The following is a 24,138-nucleotide window of genomic DNA, read 5'->3' as shown; positions in this document are numbered from 1 at the left end:
TTTTCAAAAAAATTATTATCTTATATATTATCGAATTATATCCAAAATTACACTAGTCCCAACTTGGGACCGAATAAATTTATTAATTTATAGAGATTATTAATTTAAGAAGCATTAATTTATAGAGGTTCTACAATGTCATTTCACTCACTAACTTTTTTTCATATATAACCCAACAATACTAAGGGGCTGTTGCTTTGTTCAAAAGAAAAAAAAATATACTAAGGGGCTGTTATTGGAGAGCTGATTTCTAAATCTATATGGAATTGTAAATTCTAGAAATCAAAACACATGGATTTTGAAATAACACGGTTTATCCTTGGATTTGAACCTTTCTATTTTACACTTTCAAATTCATTCAACTCCATTTAAAATATATTGTGGATTTTGAAATCCAAAAACAAATCATTAAATGAATCACATGTGATTTTAACAAATATTTGTAAATCATATAACCAATAACACCTAATTTTGATAAGTATTTTAAAATCAATGATTGAATAACACATAATTTTTGTTTGGTTTTCCAAATCCATTAAAATCATAGAACCGATAAATGTTTCATCCACGACTATATCTCGTTCGTTTTTATGTGTGTTTAAATATCATTGAATTAAAGAAAAAAAAACAATGCCGAGTAGAATTGAAACGGTCTTATAAAAGCAAAAACCTAATTAAACTTTGTACACGTATATGTATTACGCTATGATTAAAGCCGACTACTAATAAATGAAGCTATATTGTACTATGATACTATACTGCTTTGGATATTCTAAGTAAAATACTAAATAGTTTAAGGATCTTTTACTGTATATGTTTTGTGGTTAAGGTACCAAAACGTCAACCATTTTGGAATTCCGTTTATGATGATTGAAATGCACTGAGTTAATAATTTTTTTTTTTGAATGTTAAATTATATTCACCAAAAAAATACTTTGGTACAAAAAAGTTTACAACTTAGAAGAATTCTTTGAATATAGAACTGAGACTAAAAATATTAATTTGGATGTGTGAAACCAATATTGAAGACTATTCTCATATTCGGAAGTGGTTGTCAGTGTAAGTAGTCGATTACGGACATTCTTGGAGATGAAGCTTAGAAGATTGGAAACTGTAGTTGGAGATTCTCCATGCCGTCGAGCGTTACGTTCCCGTCAGAAGCTATGAATAGCAGACTGAAAAGCATATCGAAGAACAAATAGGTGAAGCCGAGGTATTGAAGAGTCCTGAAGCAGAGGGGCCAAAGTTGCCTAATTCTGTGTGAACCTGACACCTAATTGCCTTTGAGCCAGAGCAGACCACACAGTCGAGGAATAAGCGCAGGAGAAGAAGAGGTGGTCCCTTGTTTCCCCATGTCCCTGACAGAGGACACAAGCTCCATTTGCGGAAGCATTCCATTTAACTAGTTTGTCGCCAGTAGAGAGTCTATTGTGGAAAGCAAGCCAAGCAATGAAGGAGTACTTAGGCGTTGAGTGATGAAACCAAATTCCTGCAGACCAGTCACAGGCAGGGTTTGGTTGTCGTGTCAAACACCAAGTATCATGCAACATAAATTTACTCTTAAAAGAGCCATTTTTCTGCTTCCAGAGGGAGCGATCAGAACCTTGGTACTGCACTGAAGTACGAATAGAGTCAAGGGCATCTTCGATTTGGTTTAGTATGTCAACACGGTGTCGACGTCTCCGGTGTGTAAGAGCCTCTGCCACAGTACTCCGCTGCAGGATCCCCAATGCTACTCCGGAACCCGAGATGTGCAAATAGCTGGCCAAGAGGGGTCCAAACATCGAATCAAAACGATGTGTCATGCCCTATGTTCACCTCTTTTTGATGTAAGCTGGCAGCAAGATCACGATATTTTAAAATCTTACGCCACATCCAAGAACCTCCAGCACTCTTCTCATTAACTGACCAGAGGGAACCAGTTCGTTTCAAGTTACACTTGACCCAGCTGACCCAAAGGGAGTTTCCAGAAGATAGAAGGCGCCAAATTATTTTCAAAATGCATACTACGTTGGTGTCTCGCAACCGACGAAGCCCCAGACCACCCTCATGCTTCGGTTTACACACATCAAGCCAAGAGATCTTTGCCTTTTTTGAATTGAGGTCCGGACCTGACCACAAGAAAGCCGAGAAAAGGTTGTCTATCTCCTGAAGACACTTCTTTGGCAAGCAAAATGCAGAGAGCCAAAAGTTTGTTAGACTGGAAAGCACTGACTTGAGCAGCTGAAGCCTGCCCGCAAAGGACAAGAAGCGATCCGTCCAAGAGGTGATACGTTGGCGAATGCGCTCAATGAGAGGCAAATAGTCAGCATGCATCATAGAACGAGTGAGCAGTGGGAGTCCCAAGTACCGGACAGGGAGAGAGCCTACCGTAAACGGAAAATGCTGAAGAATATCGTGCTGATGTTGCTGAGAAGACCCGGCCATGAAGAGGGTTGATTTCTCATGGCTAATATGGAGACCAGAAGCAACGACAAAGTTGTCAAAACATCAAGAGTTTCTTCAACAGAACGCGAGCTCCCATCTGAAAAAATCAGGATATCGTCTGCAAAACAGAGGTGGGTGAGACCCATAGTTTTGCAGCGAGGGTGATACCCAATTTGACGAGCAGTTGCAGCCTTGTAAAGCATAAGAGATAGCACATTCATTCAAATGACAAAGAGATACGGAGATAGAGAACAACCCTGCCGCAAACCTCTTGTGCTTTGAAAATAGCCAGCTAGTTCCTCGTTAACTTGCACAGAGAAAGATGCCGAGCTAGTACAGAGCGCAATCCAATGGATAAAATCAGCAGGAACATTAATGGCCTTGAGAATATTGATTAAGAACGACTATTGCACTGAGTCAAATGCCTTGGAGATATCAATCTTCATCATACAACGAGGAGAAATGGATTCTTTATGGTAGTCTTTAACCAATTCCGAAGCAAGTAACAGATTTTCCATCATAAGCCTATCTTTGATAAAAGCGGACTGGTTTGGAGCGATGAATGAGGGCAAAAGAGCCTTCAGACGGTTAGCAACGATCTTCAAAACCACCTTGTAAAGCACATTACAGCATGAAATGGGACGGTAGTCCTTCATCTCCGTTGAATCAGAGCCAGGATAGTCGAATTTACACCTTTAGAAAGGAAGCCTTTAAGGAAAAAAGATTGAACTGCAGTGACAAAATCCTTACCCAATATTGACCAGGCTTGCTTAAAGAATTCAGTTGTGTAGCCATCCGGACCAGGTGCTTTACCTCCTGGCATCTTAAACAGAGTTTGACGAATCTCCTCCTCAGAAACCACCTTTAATAAACCCTCACTGTCTGCAGTGGAGCAACGAAATGGTATCAATTCCTCCAACTGAGCAACACTCATACCCACAAAATCTGTTGGCGAGTATGTGAGGAACTCCTTAAAGAAACGCACGGCCTCTGTTTTAATCTCTGACTGAGTTTTAGCCACTGAACCATCAGGACAGAGTATCTCACGAATCGCATTGAGGGCTTGGCGAGACTTAACTGCATTGTAGAAAAATTTATTGTTTTTGTCACCCACCAGTAGCCAGTGTAACTTAGATCGCTGCTTCAAAAAACTCTCCTCCAAGTCAGAGACATGATCCCAACGCTGGAAAGCCTGGTCCTCAGCCTCCGCTGTTTCAGCGGTTGGATTTGAAAGCGTGGAGAGCTGACACTCACAGAGGGTCTTGTGAGCTTCCTCCACCTGCTCGGATAGCTTACTAATCTTTCGGCGTCCTAATGACCGCAAAACTGGTTTTAGCTCCTTAAGTTTTTTGGCAAAACGGTACATAGCAGAGGTGGAGTGGAAAACACTCTCCGAGCCGTCCCAAAACGTTTGGACTGCTGACATAAACTCTGGACAGGACATGATGGCATTTGAAAACTTAAAAGGTCCTCTTGGTCTACCATTCTGAGTTCCCACAGAAAACCGACAACGAAGATGGTCAGAACAACCTCCAGATTTGAACACACCATAAGCATCGACAAAGTGGTGATCTCAAGCCTCACTAACCAATACACGATCTAATTTCTTACAAACTTGACCATCATCTCGCTTATTTCCCCAGGTAAACAGAGGACCGTGAGTATGCATATCTGTTAAAGCACAATGACGCACAACATTCTAAAAATCTCTCATACCACAAGTTACAGTGGGGCAATATTCATAATTAGAGTGCTCTTCGCCATCAAGGATTTCATTAAAATCACCGACAATCAACCAAGCCTTATTAGCAAAGAGAGGAGAATCAGAGTGATGCCTGAGATCCTCCCATAGCTCTTTCCTTGCATCAGCCAGATTATACGCATAAACAAAAGAGACAAAAAAACTCCATAGTATGGCCAGGCAGTAAGACGGAGCAGGTGATAACCTGACCACTCTTAAAGACTGGTGTGACTCTCACATCTTCCTTCCACACCACCCAGATTCTCCCAAGAGGATTAAATTCATAATTTGTAATCGAGGACCAACCATGGAACACAGAAGAGATGATCCGAGGAGCCTTACTTTCCTGAACACGCGTTTCAATCAAACATCCAAACTGCAAAGATTCAGTGTGTACCCAATCACAAACAATAGAATGTTTCTTAGATTTATTGAAGCCACGCATGTTCCAGGAAAAACCAGACATTAATGACATTTTTGGGAGTTCTTCTTGCTCGATACGCCAGGAGGGAACCCCTTAGCTTGCTGAGAAGAAGACTCCGAAGTAGTCTTGTGCGTTTGTTTCGATTGTCGAGGCAATGAAGCTCTAATGGGAGCGTCCATTGCAGGGACTGGCTTACCCAGAACTGTTGCATCCACTACAACTTCCGAGACAGTATCTGGTTTCTTATGAACAGCCATATCCGTCTCAGAGTCACCCACATCCTCAGAATTATCCAGAACAGAGAACCGAGAAGAACAGAGTATCTTGACCACCAGCAGAAGGACTGCTGCCTTTTTCAGGACTTTTACAACCCTTCCCAAAAGAAACAACTGACCAACCGGCAGTAGTATCATCCGGAGGTGGGATTTATTGTGTCACACCCTCTTTTGCAGCCAGTTGAGCTGGAAGCATGGGAGGGGGGATCTCTACAGCTTGTGTTTTCTTAGGAGAGACTATTTCACCCTCTTCGACAACAGCTTCTGAAACCTTCTTCGGAGACATTGGAGCAGTGGTTAGACACCCATCGCCACCATGCCCCCACATCTGACATCGAGAACACTTCGGTGGGAGCCATGGATATAAGAACTCCACGGTTACAACCTCCTCCTTTGTCAGCTGAAACCGAAACGTGGTAGGCAAGGCTTTTGTTAGATTGACTTCCACAAAAACCTTGGCCTCATCGAATTTACTACAGAGCTCTGTATCCGGATGCAACCAAATAGGATTACCTATTGGACTAGTTAAAAATCCAAGACCTTCCCATGAAAAAAAAGAATGAGGAACATTCTTCAAAGTTACCCACAAGGGCATAGAGGAAATCACTGGCTGTGCATCTTCTGGAAGGGGTGACCATTTAGCCAGCATCATAGGCACACCCGCTATATTCCACATTCCCCTACGTAGAACTCGTTGTCTCGTAGTTTCATCATGAATACGGAACCGGACCGAGGTTGTAGAGTTTTCATAAACATCAATTCGAACAGACTTATCTCCTAATGGCCAAATCTTATTGACAATCACATGAATCTTGGCGACGTGTGGAGCCGCAGAAGGGAACCTACCCACTAAGAAATCATCCCAGAGGGGAACCGAATCTTGAAGCACCACGTCAGGAACTGCAATCGTTGGAACACCATCAATCATACTAACTTCATAATCGTGTTTCTTAAGCGATGGACGCTTATTCACCACTGCTGCATAAGACTGCTGCTTGTTTTGTGTAGAAAAGGCATCCCCTTGAGAAGGACCCGTTGAATCCGGCTCCGACATAAGGGCACACCGGCGGTAGCCGTCACACAAACCCTAACTTGAAAGATACTCTGCAAACCCTAGAATCGCTAAAATATGGCACTTTCCTTTGGTTACAACCTTTTATAGAAGCTGATAAACGCAAAAATGTACTAAGTTAATAATTGCAATTAACTATGGTTAGCTTGTATATAAAGTTGACCTCAATCCATTTACTTTACCCTTGTAGTTAGTTTTTAAAATGCACATTTCCCTTGATGGGACATAATGAGAATGTTCGCTATATCCATCACAAAAAAAAGGTTTTTAATAACTTTAGTAACCACACTCAAACCTACTTTTGCATGATGTTGTGACAATAGCATGGGACATATTAGATTCGAAAACAACATCGAGAAAGCTGGTTTAAGAAGCATATGTTCAGGGTTCTATATTGCTTGCATTGTTGTTCACTAAAAGTTTCTTGAGAAAGAATAAAAGCCATAGGGTTCCGTTGTGAAAAACAGGATTTGATCTTCAAAATCAGGGTACTCTAGAATTGTAATTCATGCTTGACATTTATTCACCGTGCTCTTACCAACAAATTTAATTCCACTTTGTATGCATGCAAATTGAATGTATATATATGGTTAACTCTCTTCTGCAGTGAGAGGCCCAATTAATGCAGTGAGAGGCCCAATTAATCCATACAGGACCTATCCATTAATCTAAACTCTAATCACCTCATTTATAAACCCAAACCGACATATAATTTCGTTCTAATCGTAAAATCTAAACTCTAACCATTTCATTTGTAAATCCAAACCGGTATATAATTTTGTTTTAATTGTAAAATCTAAATCCTAATCACCTTCATAGTAAATCCAAACCAACATATAATTTTGTTCTAATTGTAAAATCTAAACTCTAATTCTTATTTATAAACTCAAAGCGATATATAACCTTGTTTAATTGTATAATCTAAATCAAGCCAAGATTTAACTTTCTTTAATTGAAAATATACAGAATTTGTTTCATTAATTTGTTTTGCTTTTATATTTAATTTTGATTTATTCTTTAAATAATTTTATATACAAGATTTTGATTGATTGAAAAAGGAGGAAGGTAATAAAAGAGTTCACCCCAATCCAAGTATTTCTTGTTCTAGTTGTAGGGTTGAGTTGCAAAAAAAAATGGAGGGTTTTTGCCATGCCAATTTGCCTACTAACCAAAACCATAAAACAAATTAAGAATATCGCATATAATTTGAAAAAAAAATTAGGAGATTAAGATAAGGGTAGATAAAATTACTTTTTTGGTGTTAAGTGTTTGGGTGATAGTGGCCGCCGGAGGTGGTGGCAGGCGGAGGTGGTGGCAGGCGGTGGTGGTGGCGGGAGGTGATCGGCCGGTGGTGGTCGGTCAGCGGTGGCCGGAGGTGGTCGGCCGGCGGAGGTGAAAGACGGAGGTGGCTGGCGGTGGTCGAAGGTGGTCGGCGGTGGCCGGCTGTGTTTGACATGATGGCTGCTGGAGATGGTTGTGTGATGGTTGTAGGAGTGGTGATTGTGGTGGTAGGGTGATGGTGGTTGTGGTGGTGGTGGTGGTAAGGGTTAATTATGTAATTATTGTATAAATTATAGAGAATATAAACTTTTAAATTTTAATGGTTAAGAGTGGTTCAGGCAATTACAAAGCTTCTTTTGGTTATTGAGTGCAATTCCTCTTTTTGCCCTTATATATATATATATATATATATGACTTTCTTGACACAAATGAAATTTACGCAACCTATACTTTTTCTTCCTAGTCGACGTACTCCTGCTTGATATCTCTTAAAGAGGATGATATAAAGCACGTACGTTGAAGTCTATTATATTATTGCTAGCAGTCCTGATTGCTAGTGATGGACTAATGAATTATAAGTTTCAGATAAAGCTCATCCCACTTTTGCTTCGCACTTCTGGTTAGTTTTGAAAATACACAATTTTCTTATTGGGACTAGTGGGACTTATTGAGAACGTTATCTTGATTCCAATAAAAACAGTAATTGAATAACTTACGTAACTATCAATTTTCCTAGATGCCATAACCATAGCACACGTGACATCTCAGATGCGGAAACAACATCAAGAAAGCTAGCTGGTTCAAGAAGCATACGCATGTCATGGGTACGTTACTGCGACAATATCACTTGCTAGGTCATAGGGTTATGCTGTGAATATATCATCTTCAGTTGTTGCCTTTTCTTTCCATGTTCCGGTTTTTAGCCAGACTATTGGGTCATATAAACTACAGTAGTTAATATTATAAGACTGAGTCTCCCCCTAATACTTCATACACAACCAACATGTAGTTTCAGATACAATTTTTCACATCTGGTATGAAGTAGAACTGAAATATAATTAAAGTAACTTCTTATAAGTCATAAGATAATTAATAGCATTAGTTATGTCTGAGCATTTTTTATATTCTTTAGTCTTAGCATCTTCAATCTCACCCTCTTCCTCAACTTTGGTAATTTCTTCCTTCTTCATTTTTCTTGTTTTCCAGGAATTTTAGGAGACCTTTGAGCGCAATATCAGCGTTCTTACTCGCCATGAGCTGCTGCACGACTCCAGCCGGAGTTGCACTCACCTCAAGGACAACCTTCTCAAGAGGATCAAACAGGACATGGTCATCAATTTTATGGTATATAGCCACAAGTTTCTTCAACACAAAAGGGGTGCAGTAATCCATGAGAATGTGAAGATCCATTCTTCCTGGCCTCAGCAATGCCGGGTCGAGCTTCTCCTTGTGATTGGTTGTAAAAATTATGATTCTTTCTTCTCCACAGCTCGACCAAAGTCCATCTACAAATTTCAGTAGACCAGACAAAGATATCTGTCCACAAGGAAGAAGATTCATAATAAGGTTCAAAAACAGAGAGGTTACTAAAAACAGAGGAATCTTTTTTTTTTTAACTTACCCCAGGGTCACGCTTCTTTGTTTTCTTTTCGAGCTCAAGACGAATCAGCTCCACAGTCAATGTCTTGAATGAGAAGAATTGACCTATTCTTGGTAGAGGTAAGAACCCTCCGCAACTCACCATCGTTTCTAACGCTTTGAATTTGGAGATCATAGATATTGTAGTTCATGTGATTAGCTATTGCAGCCACCATAGAGGATTTTCCTGTACCCGGTGGACCGTAAAGAAGATATCCACGTTTCCAGGCGCGTCCCACACTTTTGAAGAAGTCTTTTCCTTTAGCGAAAGCATCAAGATCGTCGATTATGGTGGTCTTGAGTTGCGGCTCCATAGCTAAGGTCTCGAAGGTCGTGTGGTGCTCGAAAATAGCTGATTCCCATGATGAATCTCTTTTATCGTAAGTGTAGATGTAGAGATTTTTGCGATGTCTCATGATCTCCGCAGCTGTTTTCGCAAAGTGTGGGAAGTAATATTTCATTATCTTCTCACGAAACTCCTTCTTACAAGTCAGATGAAAGTACCTGAAACATGAAACCAATACTGTAAGAACAACAAAAAGATTTAAAGACTTCAGTCAAGGGAGAAGAGAGAAGAAGCAATGTATATATACTTTTTCTCGTAGGGATAATTTTTAGTCTCAATGACGCGTAGAATCCACTCAAGATGGAATCCCTTCAAACTCATCAAATATCTTTGTGTTGAGAGGGACTCCGAGATTAGGCTCAGCGTCTGGATTCTTGAGATCACTCGAACCCACGAGGATTTCTCCGGTGGAGAGTCCCGCCAGACGCGTGGTTAAATAAACTTTGGCCGCGAGGAAAGTATTATTTTGGCAAAAATCCCATTTATGATCGATCACAAACGTGAAATTCGACTGAAAGCAAGAAGAGAACAAGTCTACCACTTTTACAGTGATGTAATCACGGATTTTCCTAGGCACAATCTCGTTGAAGATGTTACTGATGATGACAGTAACCTATATACATGTCTTAAATATTGTAATGACAAACAAATAAGTTTACAAAATGATAGGTTTAAAATAAACATTACTTGCATTGGTGTTGGATTCGAGGTTTCTTGAGAAAGAAATAAAGTGACAGGGTTTCCTGTTTTCAGCCAAACTATTGGGTTATATAAACAAAAATATATCTTTAATTATTATGAGTCTCTTAGGTATTGATGGGTTCTCCTTGTGAATAGAGAGAATATAATTGTATTATATTGTTGTGTACTATTATCAAATAGAATGATGCAACTTATATATAAGCACAAACCATAATCAAATGATATAATTAAAGGGATTACATAGAATAATATAATTAATGTATATTAAAATAATATATGGGATTTGAGTAATCATAGGTGATATGATGATACTCTTTTCTTAATACGCCCCCTCAATCTCAAGGGGTGATGAAGCGAAGCGAAAATAACGGCTTGAGATTGACAAGTCCAAGTGTTGGAGATCCGTTTATGAATTGAGAATATGAGCTGTTGTTGAGCAAGATTTGCTAACGACTCGACACGATGACGAGTTGTGTGATGTTGAGGTGGCCGAAATCAACGATGGTTAGAGAAGGAGATCCAATTTTTTTCTTTTAAAAAAAAAAGAAATTCGACATAGATTCAAAGACTTATAATATATAAGCTTGGATGATAGAAGCACTTTTGGCTTAAAATAAAAGAAAAAAATATTTGACTTAGATTCAGAGGTCTAAGATAGTAGACTTGAATAAAAAGAAACTCGATGACTTAGATTCAGTGGTTCATAATGAACTTGAATGTGGAAGCACTTGGCTTAAAACAAAAATAAACAATAGAAACACATAGCTTAGAAACAGGAACAAAGTCGATCGTTAGATCATTGTGGCTCTGATACCATGTGAATAGAGAGAATATAATTGTATTATATTGTTGTGTACTATTATCAAATAGAATGATACAACTTATATATAAGCACAAACCATAATCAAATAATATAATTAAAGGGATTACATAGAATAATATAATTAATGTATATTAAAGTAATATATGGGATTTGAGTAATCATAGGTGATATGATGATACTCTTTTCCTTAATACTCCTCTGGTATGAAGAAATGGTTATTATTGCCAAAAGGAATTGACATACAAATTACATACTTTCTATGTTAAGCTTATGTAGTGTCAACATCTTCAATATCCCCCTCTTCCTCTACTTTGGTATCTTCTTTCTTCAACATCTTGTATTCGAGGAATTCGAGAAGACCTTTGAGCGCAATATCTACGTTCTTACTCGCCATGAGCTGCTGCGCGACTTCAGCCGGAGTTGCACTCACCTCACGGACAACCTTCTCAATAGGATCAAACAGGAAATGGTCATTAATTTTGAGGTACATAGCCACAAGCTTCTTCAACACAAAAGGGGTGCAATAATCCATGAGAATGTGAAGATCCATTCTTCCTGGCCTCAGCAATGCCGGGTCGAGCTTCTCCTTGTGGTTGGTTGTAAAAATTATGATTCTTTCTTCGCCGCAGCTGGACCAAAGCCCATCTACAAAGTTCAATAGGCCAGACAAAGATATCTATCCACAAGGAAGAAGATTCATGGGTTCAAAAAACAGAGAGGTAATAAAATAAAATAAAACAGAGGAATATTTCTAACTTACCCCAAGGTCATGCTTCTTTTTTTTCTTTCCAAGCTCAACATCTTCTTCCTTTTTGGTCTGGCGTTTACAAGAAGAATCAGCACCACAATCAATGTCTTCAATGAGAAGAATTGACCTGTTCTTGGTGGCGGTAAGAACCTTCCGCAACTCAGCATCGTCACTAATGCTTTGAATTTGGAGATCATAGATATTGTAGTTCATGTGATTAGCTATTGCAGCCACCATAGAGGATTTTCCTGTACCTGGTGGACCGTAAAGAAGATATCCACGTTTCCAGGCGCGTCCCACGGTCTTGAAGAAGTCTTTTCCTTTAGCGAAAGCATCAAGATCGTCGATCATGGTGGTCTTGAGTTGCGGCTCAATAGCTAAGGTCTCGAAGGTCGTGTGGTGCTCGAAAATGGCTGCTTGCCATGTTGACTGTTGCCGGTTGTAAGTGTAGATGTAAAGATCTTCGCGATGTCTTATAATCTTTTCTGCTGATTTTGCAAAGTATGGGAAGTAATCCTTCATTATCTTCTCACGATATTGCTTCTTACAAGTCAGATGAAAATACCTGAAACATGAAACCAGTACTGTAAGAACAAAAATGATATTAAGATTAAGATCAAGGAGAAGAGAAAGATTGAGATTAAAAGTACTGTTTCTCGTAGGGAAAACTCTTAGTCTCAAGACAGCGTAGAGACCACTCAAGATGAATCCCTTCAAACTCATCAGCCATCTTTACGTTGACAGGGACTCCGAGACTTAGCTCAGCCGCCGGATTCTTGAGATCACTCGAACCCACTAGGAATTCTCCCGTGGAGAGTCCGGCGAGGCGCGATTGTAAGTAAACTTGGGCGGCACGAAAAGTCTGATTATCACAAAACTCCCATTTTTGCTCGATCAGAAACGTAAAACTCGACTGATAATAAGAGGAGAACAAGTCTATAAATTTCACAGTGATGTATTCACGGAGTTTCTTTGGCACAAGATCGTTGAGGATGTTACGGAGAATCATAGTGATTGCAGATAAAGATGTGTAGAGGGCGAAGACTGTCGATACAGAAGGGACTTGGTTAATAAGAGAAGCCATAGCTTAAGCAACAAGGAAGATGATGAAGAGCTTTGGTTGAGAAGAGTATGTGCTTATTTGGGGTTTATAAAGAGTTTGGGGGGTGGGGTGTACATAATGTGAAACCTTGCAAATCTTTGATATTTAATTGATTAATCAAAAAAAGAAAGAATGATTGTTTTATATTTTTTTTTTCCTCAGAAAAAGATTGTTTTATTAACTATTAAGATATTCATAATACATGCAAGTCATAAAGAAAAGAAAAAAAAAATAATAATTTGAGAGTTTTCATTCATTGGAAAAGTGTCACATACTATTAAAATGAAAAAAAATTATCTAACCATAATAAAGTAACATTTAATGATATTTATTGTCTTCTACAAAAAAATATAATGCACAAAAAATCTAAAATAAAATAATAAAAAATAAAACATAAGGAAATATTTCCAAACACAACAGTGTTAAAAAATATTAAAAAAACACACATTTATTATATGTTATATAATCCAATTTTAATTGTGTCTATTAATTTTAGTTAGAAACCGACAACTGGAGATTAATGAAATTGTAGACAAAATAGTTGATCTCCACAACTTGGATACAGATGTGAATCTTAGCAGATGAAATTAACTAATTTTCCTATGTGAGCTGAACATAGGAAAAAAGTGTAATTGTCGGAGCGAAGTGTTTGTGCAGTATGATCGTCTATATATCTAACAATTCTCATATATATTTGCATTCAAAATGATTATTAAAAAAAAACTGTTTCTCTAAAATACTAAAGAAAGTGTTTAAAGAAAGAACTAATTTTTTAGATTAAGCTTATCCCAGTCTAAAGAATAATCTATATATAATAACGATCTGAATAAATGCGACTAATAGTTGTGTTTTTTCAATATATAGTACATTTTGGATATTTTCCGAAAAGTCGTGTTTGTTTATTAAAACAGTTATATTTGTCTCTTCTTCAGTAACCAACAAGTTCATTGAAATAAAATTTTCATTTTATGTTGAATATTAATATCTAATATTCAACGTTATTCTATAATCTAACTAAAATTTTCGAAATTATTATAGCAATAGAGAAATTTAATACAACATAATATAAAATTTACAGTTGTGTATATTTATCGTAACTTTTCAATAAAACAATATTTTAATATTTAATATTAAAAAGTAAAAATAATAATCTGAATAAATGCGAACAACAATTGCGACTTTTTTTAGTATTTTTTGTGAAAAACTGTTTTTTTTGTTTTTTTTAACTTAAACAGTTGTATCTGTTCATATTTTTCATCACATTTTTTTGTTCTACTAGATGTTCCTATTTAAATAGTCATGTCTTTTAAACTTTCTATATAATTGTCTCGTCATCAATAACTAACAAATCATAGTTCGTTGAAACAAAAATTCCTTTTATGTTCAGTTTAAATAATTTGAATATTAATATCTAATATCTAATATTCAATGTTATTATATAATCTAACATGATGATAGCAATATAGAAATATAATAAACCTTACTATAAAATTTACAATTGCGTCTATTTATCATAACTTTTCGTTTAAAACTATTTTAATATTTAAATTTTATTTTATCATGTTTGTATTTTATTATGTTAAAAGTTGTGTATTTTAATTTCAAATTTTCTTTGATATAGTTTCACTCATTATTAAATACATTTTTAATTATAATTATTTAATAAATATTACATTTACTCATTAAGACCATTAGTTCAATATTCTTAGTTAAGATCACTTTGTTATTATGATTTTTTTTAATTGTAGCTCTTTATCATAATTCTTCATAAAATATCTTATATATTTAGAATACTTTAAACAATGTTTTTTGAAAAGTTATGCCTATTCTACATAATATTTTTTTGTTTATAAATTTTTATATTGATGGTTGTGTTTTTAGTAATAGTTTATGTTTAATATTTATGTATTCAAGCTATTCTATTACATTCACAATGTATATTTTTAAATTTTAAATTTATTTACTTTTTATAAAATACTTCCCCCGCGACATCGCGGGGGGACTGAGTCCTAGTACGTTTACCTAATTTTTGATTCTTATATTTCTATATCTTAATGTACTCCATGAAGGTGGATGGTCAGACTGAAGTGTGTGCCAATTTATTTTGGTTTTTTAACTTTCAGAAAGAACACCCTCAGCGTGAAGAAGACTCCTCTTACCTGTCTCCTCAAATGGTTAAAGAAAGAGGTCCAATAATCTCTAATCCCATAGGTTCAAACTTCAAAGGCTAAGATGGACCAAACCACCACATGGATGGGTCAAATGCAACTCTGATGGAGCGTGGCCAAGAGTTGGGAACAATGGTGGTGTAGGATGGGTTCTTAGAGATTATCGGGGGATGACATTATGGCTGGGAGCTAGAACATCACCTAAGACAAGAATTGTGTTAGAGATAGAAGTTGAAGCTATAAGAGGGGCGGTAGCAAATATGGTATGTCTTCAATATCCCTATGTCATTTTTGAGTCGGATTCCCAAGAAGTTGTATTTCAGTTGAATGGTGAAGAAGTCAGGCCATTTGTTGCTCCGATTGTGCAAGACATTCAGCAGCAGGGGCAGATCCACCATATACAAGGGTGGTACAGTTGTATCACATAGATTTTGAAAAATATATGTATATCATATGATTTTTGTAGTATGCATCATATTCAAATGTAAAGTTGCACCAGACATACTTGCATCCCAATAAAAAAAATAATTTTATAAGTTTCAAAGTCCAATAGACATAACAAATTTTAAACTCATTTTTTTCATTTTCTTTTGGTCGAAGATTAAAAATAGGCAATTTTCTTATAAATCTAATTAAGAGGGGGGTATTCAACTTGTTTTTTCTAGGATTTGGTTAGATTTTAATATTTTAGGATTTTGAGAGATTTGAGTAAGATTTTAGGAGATTTGATGATTTGTTAGAAATTTTAATTTAAAGAAAATGAAAATGAAATGAGAATCTGTGAGATTTTGTAAGTGATTTTAGGATATTTCAAAACACACCATTTGTCTACTTTTTTTTTTTTTATGATATATGAATATTATTTACCAAAAGGAACAGTTTTTTTTTTTACAAGAGCTTGGCGTAGGAGTGGTAATGAAAAAAGGGAAGTACAAAGATGCCAAGATGCCGAGATACAATAGAGTAGATTTATTCTGAGTTTCTCTGTGAAGATTGCAGGTGCAGGAGAGCGCATTGGTGGTGATACCCCAAGAGTGTGTTGGATTTAATTGAGTTTAATTATCCTAATTATTAAGCTAGAGGTTGTATTTGTATTAAACTATGCTTATAAGCATTGTAACGTTTGTAGCAGTTACAACGTTTGATTTAAAAACATAGTCTCATCATTGTAAAACTCAAGTTTTTCCAGTTTATTAATAAAATCACAAGTTTCTCTAATACTCTGTTCTATCTTCTATAAAACACATCAACAAGTACGTTTGTTTTGTTTATTTGTGAGAGAGAAGCTTTTGCTTCTAACATGGTATCAGAGCCCTACTGATTCAAGAGCCAAATTTTTCTAAGTTAAGAGTTCAATAAACACACAGAGAGTTATGGAGATGGTGTCGAACATGAAGAAAATATTGGCTATTCAAGGGCCAAATTTCCTATGTGTATTTAAGCATCTTGGCTATTGTAGAATCGAACATGAAGAAAATATTGTTAAGAAACTTTTGTTCTTGTGTTGTTCTTATGAGCAATTCTCTTTGGCTTTGAAGAGTGACTGAAATTAGCTTTTATAGCTAACATTTGGTATCAGAGCCCCAATTTGATTTCTTAATCAAATTTGGATCTTCAGTGTCATGTTAAGTGGATGCTTTATTTGGATCAAAGTCAGTTTCTTTCAGATTTCGATATTACAACAGTGATGATCCGATTGATCTATGACGTTTACGATGAAGACGGCTTCATTGAGGGAGTGAATGATGGTCGACGTGTGGAGGTTAGTGGGCAAGGTGGTTTCAGTTCAACAAAAACTCTCGACATCAACCCGCCAAAAGAAGAGGCCGTCACTGCAGTAACTAAAAAATTTAATCACGTCAACGTGAGAAACCTTGGTAAGCTACTTCTATCTTCTTTACGATGGCTGAAACGACAAGGAAACAAGTTTGTGACTGATGCAACGTATGAAGGCAATGAAAGATATGAACCTGTTTACTTCATGAGAACCTTGAGGACAAGGCTCTTTTCCGGCAGTGGTGTCATGTACGTAGGGTGTGAGTTTTACACGGTTTGACCTTTTTTCTGGAAATCCTTCAAAATCCCATCTCCAAGGGTGTGATTGTATGAGTCATATTTTTCAACTAAAAAAGCTAACAAAATCTTTTAAAATCATTCAAAGTAGCTATTTTTTTAAAAGTTGTAATATTTTGAATAACAGTAGATTTTAAGTGAGTTTTACAAATTTGAATTGAATAACAAGAGATTGTGAATCATTCTAATTGATTTTATATAAATTTCAAGTTGAATAACATAGGATTTTAAAAGAGTTTTAAAAATCATCAATTGAGTAACAAGTAATTTTAAAAATACTTTAAAATCTTCTAAAATATGAGTTTAATACCCCCTCTAAATCCCTCACACAAAATATTTTTTCTCCATAATTTTCTAAACTACGTAAACTACATTGAATTCCTACGTAAACTCATAGGTTTGAGAAATTTATTTGATAAACAAATTGGTTAACTTATGAAAATTTCTTGTAATTTTTAGTTCTTTTCTTTGTTTCTGAGTTTGGTTTATTCATTTTTTTTTTGTCAACACGTTAATTCATGTTTAAGCTAATAAATGCAATAGTTTAGGATTTATAATTTTCTATTCAAAACTTGATGAAGAATATGCTCGTTTCCAAATAGTGAAGTATATATATGTTTGGTACTTTGGTTTATAAATTATGTTATTATGTTTATTATAGATGTTTTCATGATTAATAATTAAAAAAAAATTTACGATTTAAAACAAAATATTAAATATTATTATTATTTATTTATTTATCGAACTTCTTATATATATATTTTTGAAAATAATTTGAATGTTTAATAAAAATTGTTGATGTCAAATTGTCAATTCTCATTCCCAAAGTCTTCAGGAATGATTGATATTGAGCTAATCTCTCGTTTACCAATTTTTTCCTTTTTGCCGAGTTTTCCTTTTTTTTTTCCGAGTTCTCTCTATATCTACTATTTTTCGGTAGTGTATTGATTAGAAGCAAGACAATGTCGAAGAAAAGAATTGGGTCGAGATTGGTATCGAAAAGGCATCGCTCTGTTTTGGATTCTCTACCACACGACGTTGTAGCGCTCATCCTCGAGAAGCTTCCGGTGAAACCTCTCCTAAGACTCAAATCTGTATCAAAGTTATGGAAATCAACTATCGAGTCCCGACCTTTCATGGAAAGACAACAGATCAACCGTAAGCAATCACAGGGTCCCGATGTCCTTACGGTTCGTTTCAATTATTACCGTGATGATGGTCGGAATCCAGACTCTCGCAAAATTGTGTTGGGATCATCAACTCAAATTTGTACAGCCACGTTCCCTGTTTCGGGCAGCTAGTTCTGTTACGGTAGTTGTGACGGTCTAGTATGCGTCTACTGTATCTACAAACCGAGTGTCGTGGTGAATCCGTTAACTAGATGGCATCGGACTTTTCATCTTTCCTACTGCCAACAGCTTCTCATCCAAAAGTATAAAAGAAAAGAGTTTGAGTTGCCGAGTCTTAAGCTTGGATTCGGTAAAGACACGGTTAAAGGCACGTTCAAGCCGGTTTGGTTTATATAATTCATCCGAATTTGGTCTCGACAATGTCACTACTTGTGAAGTTTTCGATTTTAGCACCAATGCTTGGAGGTTCGTTGTCCATGCTTCTCCTTATCGGATAAACGCTCATCACAAACCTGTGTATTTAGATGGATCGCTTTATTGGTTCACCGAATGTGAAGAACCTAAGGTGTTATCTTTTAATCTTCACACCGAAACGTTTCACGTCGTTTGTAAAGCTCCCTTTGCATATCGTTGCGACCCTCTTCAGCTCACCATGTGCGTACTCAACAACCGCTTGTGCGTATCTGAGAAAAAATGGCCCACACAAGTTATATGGTCGTTTGATTCTTTAGGCAGCAAGATGTGGAAGAAACTGTGTTCGATAGATCTCACCATAACTTTTAAATGGTTTAAGGAACCCGCCTTGGCTCTGTCACCGATAGCTATTCTTGAGAAGAAAAGGTTACTTCTTCAAGGTGCCGATTGGGTGGACTCACTGGTAACATATAATCTCCATAGCAAGTGTTATAAATTACTCTACGAACCAATCAAACCTAGAGCTCCTGTTTCTTATTTCCAAAGTTTGTTTTCTGTTGTATAATTTGATTCTTTTCTTTCCTTTGTACCGATGAGAACCATTGTAACTTAAAAGCAACTTTCGCAACTCTGAATTATTGGAGATATATTGCTTCCTCTACGATGTGCTTTATTCACAATGATACAACGCCTATGAAGAGTGTTTCTCATTACTTAATCAAAGAGATTTACAAAGAATATATAGAGGTATACAAACATCAATTAGTTACGACAGTTCCTACGTCGTATCGTATGACTAAGTCGTGGAGAGGCCTATATAACATTGGCACGTTAGTGTCACTTTATGACTAAGTCTTATGTTAAGGCCTATCAACCTCTTACCCGTTCATCACTCCAATAGTTTGCTTCATGGATTTCTCGTCTTTGAAGGATACGATACGGATCAGAATCCTCTTGATAACCTCTCCTTCGATCTCAGAAAATATACTTTCAAGATTCTGATCTGATCTCTGGCGGCCCCAGGGAGAAAGCACGGATACTCAACACCTTTATTATTGCCGTTCACTCTTTCATCACCAATTTACATTACTTGAGAAATCACAACCATGACTCTGATACCATAAAAGATTTAGAAGATATTTTTTATATTTCTCTTAACACACAATGGATGCCTTCAGGCTGCATATTTATACAAAGACTACAAACTCTAAGTATGGGTGCAATGTAACATACTAAACAACCCTTTCTTACAAACATTCATTCACATCTTTCTCAATATAACCAACATCGACTTAGTGGTTTAGCCTATACGGCATGTGATTTGCTAAGTATACTATTACCACAATAACATCATAAGGACTTTCAGTACTCGAGCTCCATAAATATTCCAAGTTAAAATATCCTAAAATTTAAATATTTTGATTCCTTTAAAAATTATCATAATGTTTTAAAAATATCAAGTTAAACTATTCTGAAAATTTCCAAGTTAAAATATCCCAAAAAATTATTTTATTTTATATAATTATGTTTCAACAAAATATATGTATGAATTCAAATGTTCATACTTTTCAAAAAAAAGAATTGTTGTATCTTTGTAAATTTTTGATAATATTTTCAAATAGACTATGAAAGATTATGAAGGAACCCTTTATTTGTTTCAAAAAAGAACCTTGCACATATGACTTTTTTGAGAGGAGTTTTCTCGTTTTTAGTATATAATCGAAATTTCTCAAAAAATCATAAGGGTTTCTAAATCGTAAGGGTGATAAATTTTTTTCTAATTAATTGCTCTTTTCAAATACTATAAAGGGTAAAATTAATTGTTTTAAAATAGAATCTTACATATCTTAATTATACTAGTCAGATCCTTAATATAAAAGAATTGAGTATACTACAAGAAAAAGGAGCTGACGACTTACCTGATTGGATGAAGGCGAAGAAGAATCTATTTGATGGTTACATCAAGATGTGGACAGATGAAAAAACAAAAGAGATGGCAGCCCAAAACTCTATCAATCGGGGAAGTAAACGAGGTGGATTAGGGGTGGCTAAACACAACAACGGTGCAAAAACGTATGAACGCCGTTGGGATGAGATCGCAAGTACTTCTGTTACCGTTTTGCAAGTTTCATTCAATCATCAGTTCAGGTTTTTCTGATTCAATTTAGTTCACACTTAGAATCTGATTAATGCCTTTATTTGTTTCCTAATCTAACTATGGTTTCTGTTTTTTGCTAAGAAAATTGAATTAGGAACGGAGCCTAATATGATTTATTTCATGGAACAAACACACTTAGACAAGAAGACCCGAACCATTAGTGATATGAAGACCAAACAGTTTCTGGATAAGGCTTCTAGTCAAGTGGAGCTCATCCAATCCCAACGCCAACCTGATGGTGATCCTTCGGCTCAGCCAGACCCTCTTACAACAGAAGAGATTAACTCTATTATGCCTAAAGTAAGTTACTCTTTCTCCTTATATTATTAACTGTTTCATTATCTATCAAGTGATTTACAAGTTGTGGATGTCTTACAAAATTTATTCAAGTGAGCTTTTTACAATTATTGGTTTTAATTGACAAGTTGTTCCAAAAGTTAGAGGTAAACGTTATGGCTTTGGTAACCTTTTCGATGATGGATGCCCATCTTCTTCTTCAGCTCCACGACAGATTCCTAAACTACAAGAAGAGATTCAAACATTGAAGGCTCGTGAACAAGAGAAGGACGCTCAGATCAAGTTTCTTATGGAATGCAACAAGCTCCTCCTAGGCCGGTTTCCTGATCTACGTCCACCTGAGTACCCGGAGACACCAGCAACCATGGAAGACAAAGACGAGACACAACCTTGATCTTCATAATCTTGTAAAAGTACGTTTATTGTATATGGATTGTTTTTCTGAGTAATGAAGTATGTTTTGGGCATTGCATTTGTCTAGTTTAAATTTATAAAAATGCAAACTAATTGGAAACGAGGAAAATAGAATGAAATGTTTGACGAACTTGATCTGAATTTTTTCGTAGTTAAATAGAATGAAGTTTTTGAAGGAACCTGGAATGCAATTCTCGAAGGAATCTTGGAGGATATCTTAGAAGGAAATTGGAGTGAAAATGTGAAGGAAAATAGAATGAAATGTGTAGAAGGGAAAAACAGATGCGTAGAAAAATTATAGGACAACAGTGGAAGGGAAGCCGAAGGAAACGTTTTCCTACGCATATAACGAAGGAAATTAGACAAAACTGTCCTTCTCCTTTTTTTCTTTTTTCCTACGAAGTTTCCTTTTAAAATATTTTCGTAGGAAACTAGAAAGATATTTTTTTCCAAATTCTCACTAAAATTCATTTCCTTCGGGCTCTTTCCTCTTATTTATTCCGTAGGAAAATGGTCAAAAAAAACTTTTTCCTACTAAATTCCTACGTTTTTGCTGGTAGGAAAACGTATTGTTTTCTATGGAATGAAAACATTACTAAACATTAATTATCTTTTGGTGTTTCAGTTTTTATATGTATATATATATATATATATATATATACTTATATCCAATAATCCACTACAACTTTTCGGACCTGAATATTGCAGTTTGAATCAAGAGCTTACCTATTCTACTATTTAAAATATCATCTTTAGTATTATCATCACACTTTAGTAAATTTAATTTACAACTTAACTTAGTGTTGAATATATATTGGTTGTTCACCTCTACATTTCAGTGCCACCTACCTATACCTAGTTACATTATAGTTTCAAACACTTTCATAATTTCGTACTTTCATTTAGCTCTCCTTCAAAAGTTTTTTTTGGAGCGGTTAGCTTTAATGGTTTTTTTTAAAAGTTTGTCCTTTCGATAAGGTCGGACCATGTGGAGCGTTGGAGTATACTTACGATACATTATATATGGATAAAATGCCATATTACAATTTGATATGTACACATCAAAATAATTCAAAAGAAGACGAAGAAGACAAAGTGTAGAACATGAAGGCCGCAGGTCCTGTGAGGGCCCAAGAGAGGACACATGGCCAACGTGAGGTTTTTTACTCAATACAATGTAATGAATGTGTCGTGACATGTTTTATTCATATTTGGGATAACGACAAAATTAATTTCACAACATTATTTTTCCTCGAATCAATTCCATAACCCTTATGTCGGGGTTTTGTACGACATTTTTTGTAAATCAAGGGTGTATAATATTAAATTATGGTTCGTATCTTGTGTGATTTGTCTCATCGTATTTATAGAAGAAGCTATCAATAGCTCTCCACGATACCTACTAGCAAAAAGCAGTGACCACCTAACTCATGAAATTTTTAAAATGGAATTCTAAACGTTTCGAATGCATAACTCATTACTAAATTACACAAGAGACTCGAGTCAAAACTGGACGTCAAAGAACCTCACGACATCAAGATCTCATAAATGAGTTAGGCGGCTGAGGCCTCACGACTTTCTTATAGAGAACTTTTGGAGGTTTTGATGTCTTCTTTGCAGTGTAATATACATGTCTTCTTTGCAAATCAAAACATTTATTTTTCTAATGTTCTTTATCAACTGAAATTTAATTTGAAACAATGTTGAAACTGTTGTCCATAATCCCATTTATAGCATGAAATTCTGTTAACCAATGACTACCTTTAGCTTCTAGCAGCAAAAACACCTTTCTTGCATCGCTTCAAACATGGCATGCATGCGTTTATTAAATTTGGACGGAGCAAAATCGACGGTTTCATAATAGTATAACGCTCTCCTCAAATTATGTTTTCCTCACAATCTTCAATGTCATCAAAAGCGTGCCCAAATTCTGATTTTTTTTCGTATACCAAACCGAAAATATTTTCTATTTTTCTTCAATGTTGGGTAACGGCTAAGTACGAATTCCCTCCTTGGATTCCATCTTCTTATATACTTGTCCTCTCTAAGGAATGTGCTCTCTTCTCTTTCTCCTTCTACCATTTTGGTTAGATTTTTCTCTTCTTTATATGTCGGTTATTGTAATAGACGAGTGGTTTATCTAGGCTCCTTTGTAATAATATTTACTCAAGAAAATCTTTCAATTTTTTTTTTTTTTTTTTTTTTTGTATATTCTCGAAAATAACATAAGAATTGAAATTAAAATATACATATGGCATACAAAAACTACTTTAATTAATATGTTATATATTCATGTTACCAGAGAAAAACATTTGAAGGCTTCTTGTTTTTTATAACGGTTAAATTTTAAAGAATAAATATTATTGGTTTGACAATATTTTGTTTTTTAGTTTTTTTTTCTGTCAGGCTTGACAATATATTTAATATATAGATAATGGAATAACTGAATAAATAATTTGGAGAAAATTTTTATTAAACTGAATTTTCAAAAAAATAACTATAAACTGTTGACACTCTAGATTTAGAAGATTAAATACGTTTTTTTAAATTAAATCTTTAACATGCTAGTAATATATAGCATAATCACTATTCCAAAACGTGAAAACATAGATAAATTCCATATTGTTTATCATATTGTTTACAATAGTGATTGTGATATAAAAGTATGCTAAATACAATGTTAAATTTTGTTTGTTGGTACAAAAGCATGGTATTAATTTTTGAAAAATGTTAAATCATATTATATATTCAGTCTAAATAAAGTATTCAAGTGTGGACAAAAAAGAAGAAAAAAAGTTAGTGCCAAGCATTACATTTAACAAATGAAAACACACTACTTACTAATATCTTTTCCATTAAAACATGGATTATTATTTTATTGTTTTTGGCAGTGTATGATTAAACA

The 24,138-nt window shown here is 35.5% G+C and overlaps 1 protein-coding gene and 3 pseudogenes across 1 annotated transcript; 1 reads left to right on the top strand and 3 right to left on the bottom strand.

Moving 5' to 3' along the window:
• Positions 1-950: 950 nt before the first annotated feature.
• Positions 951-5,468, bottom strand: LOC147949861 (uncharacterized; annotated as a pseudogene).
• A 2,810-nt stretch (positions 5,469-8,278) lies between these two features.
• LOC104707959 (AAA-ATPase At1g43910-like) lies at positions 8,279-9,897 on the bottom strand (annotated as a pseudogene).
• An 897-nt stretch (positions 9,898-10,794) lies between these two features.
• Positions 10,795-12,694, bottom strand: LOC104790328 (AAA-ATPase At1g43910-like). The gene is made up of 3 exons (XM_010516059.3): positions 12,128-12,694; positions 11,490-12,042; positions 10,795-11,405 (listed from the first exon to the last, which is right to left on the bottom strand). The coding sequence occupies exons 1-3, from the start codon at positions 12,559-12,561 to the stop codon at positions 10,998-11,000; spliced, it is 1,395 nt and encodes a 464-aa protein (XP_010514361.2). The 5' UTR covers positions 12,562-12,694; the 3' UTR covers positions 10,795-10,997.
• A 5,088-nt stretch (positions 12,695-17,782) lies between these two features.
• LOC109126650 (F-box protein At1g11270 pseudogene) lies at positions 17,783-18,929 on the top strand (annotated as a pseudogene).
• Positions 18,930-24,138: the final 5,209 nt, after the last annotated feature.

The sequence above is a fragment of the Camelina sativa genome, chromosome 1, assembly GCF_030686135.1.
Source record: "Camelina sativa cultivar CO46 ecotype springtype chromosome 1, ASM3068613v1".
Classification (NCBI taxonomy): Eukaryota; Viridiplantae; Streptophyta; class Magnoliopsida; order Brassicales; family Brassicaceae; genus Camelina; species Camelina sativa.
The sequence above is the reverse complement of the archived record's forward strand: the minus strand, read 5'-3'. Positions and strand labels throughout refer to the sequence as shown.

Excerpts from the sequence above, each read along its gene's own strand:
- LOC104790328 (XM_010516059.3), bottom strand. The coding sequence starts at position 12,561 with ATGGCTTCTCTTATTAACCAAGTCCCTTCTGTATCGACAGTCTTCGCC. Across the intron at positions 12,043-12,127 it reads AGTTTTCCCTACGAGAAACA|GTATTTTCATCTGACTTGTA; the intron begins GTACTTTTAATC and ends TTCATGTTTCAG. Across the intron at positions 11,406-11,489 it reads AAAAGAAGCATGACCTTGGG|ATATCTTTGTCTGGCCTATT; the intron begins GTAAGTTAGAAA and ends CCTTGTGGATAG.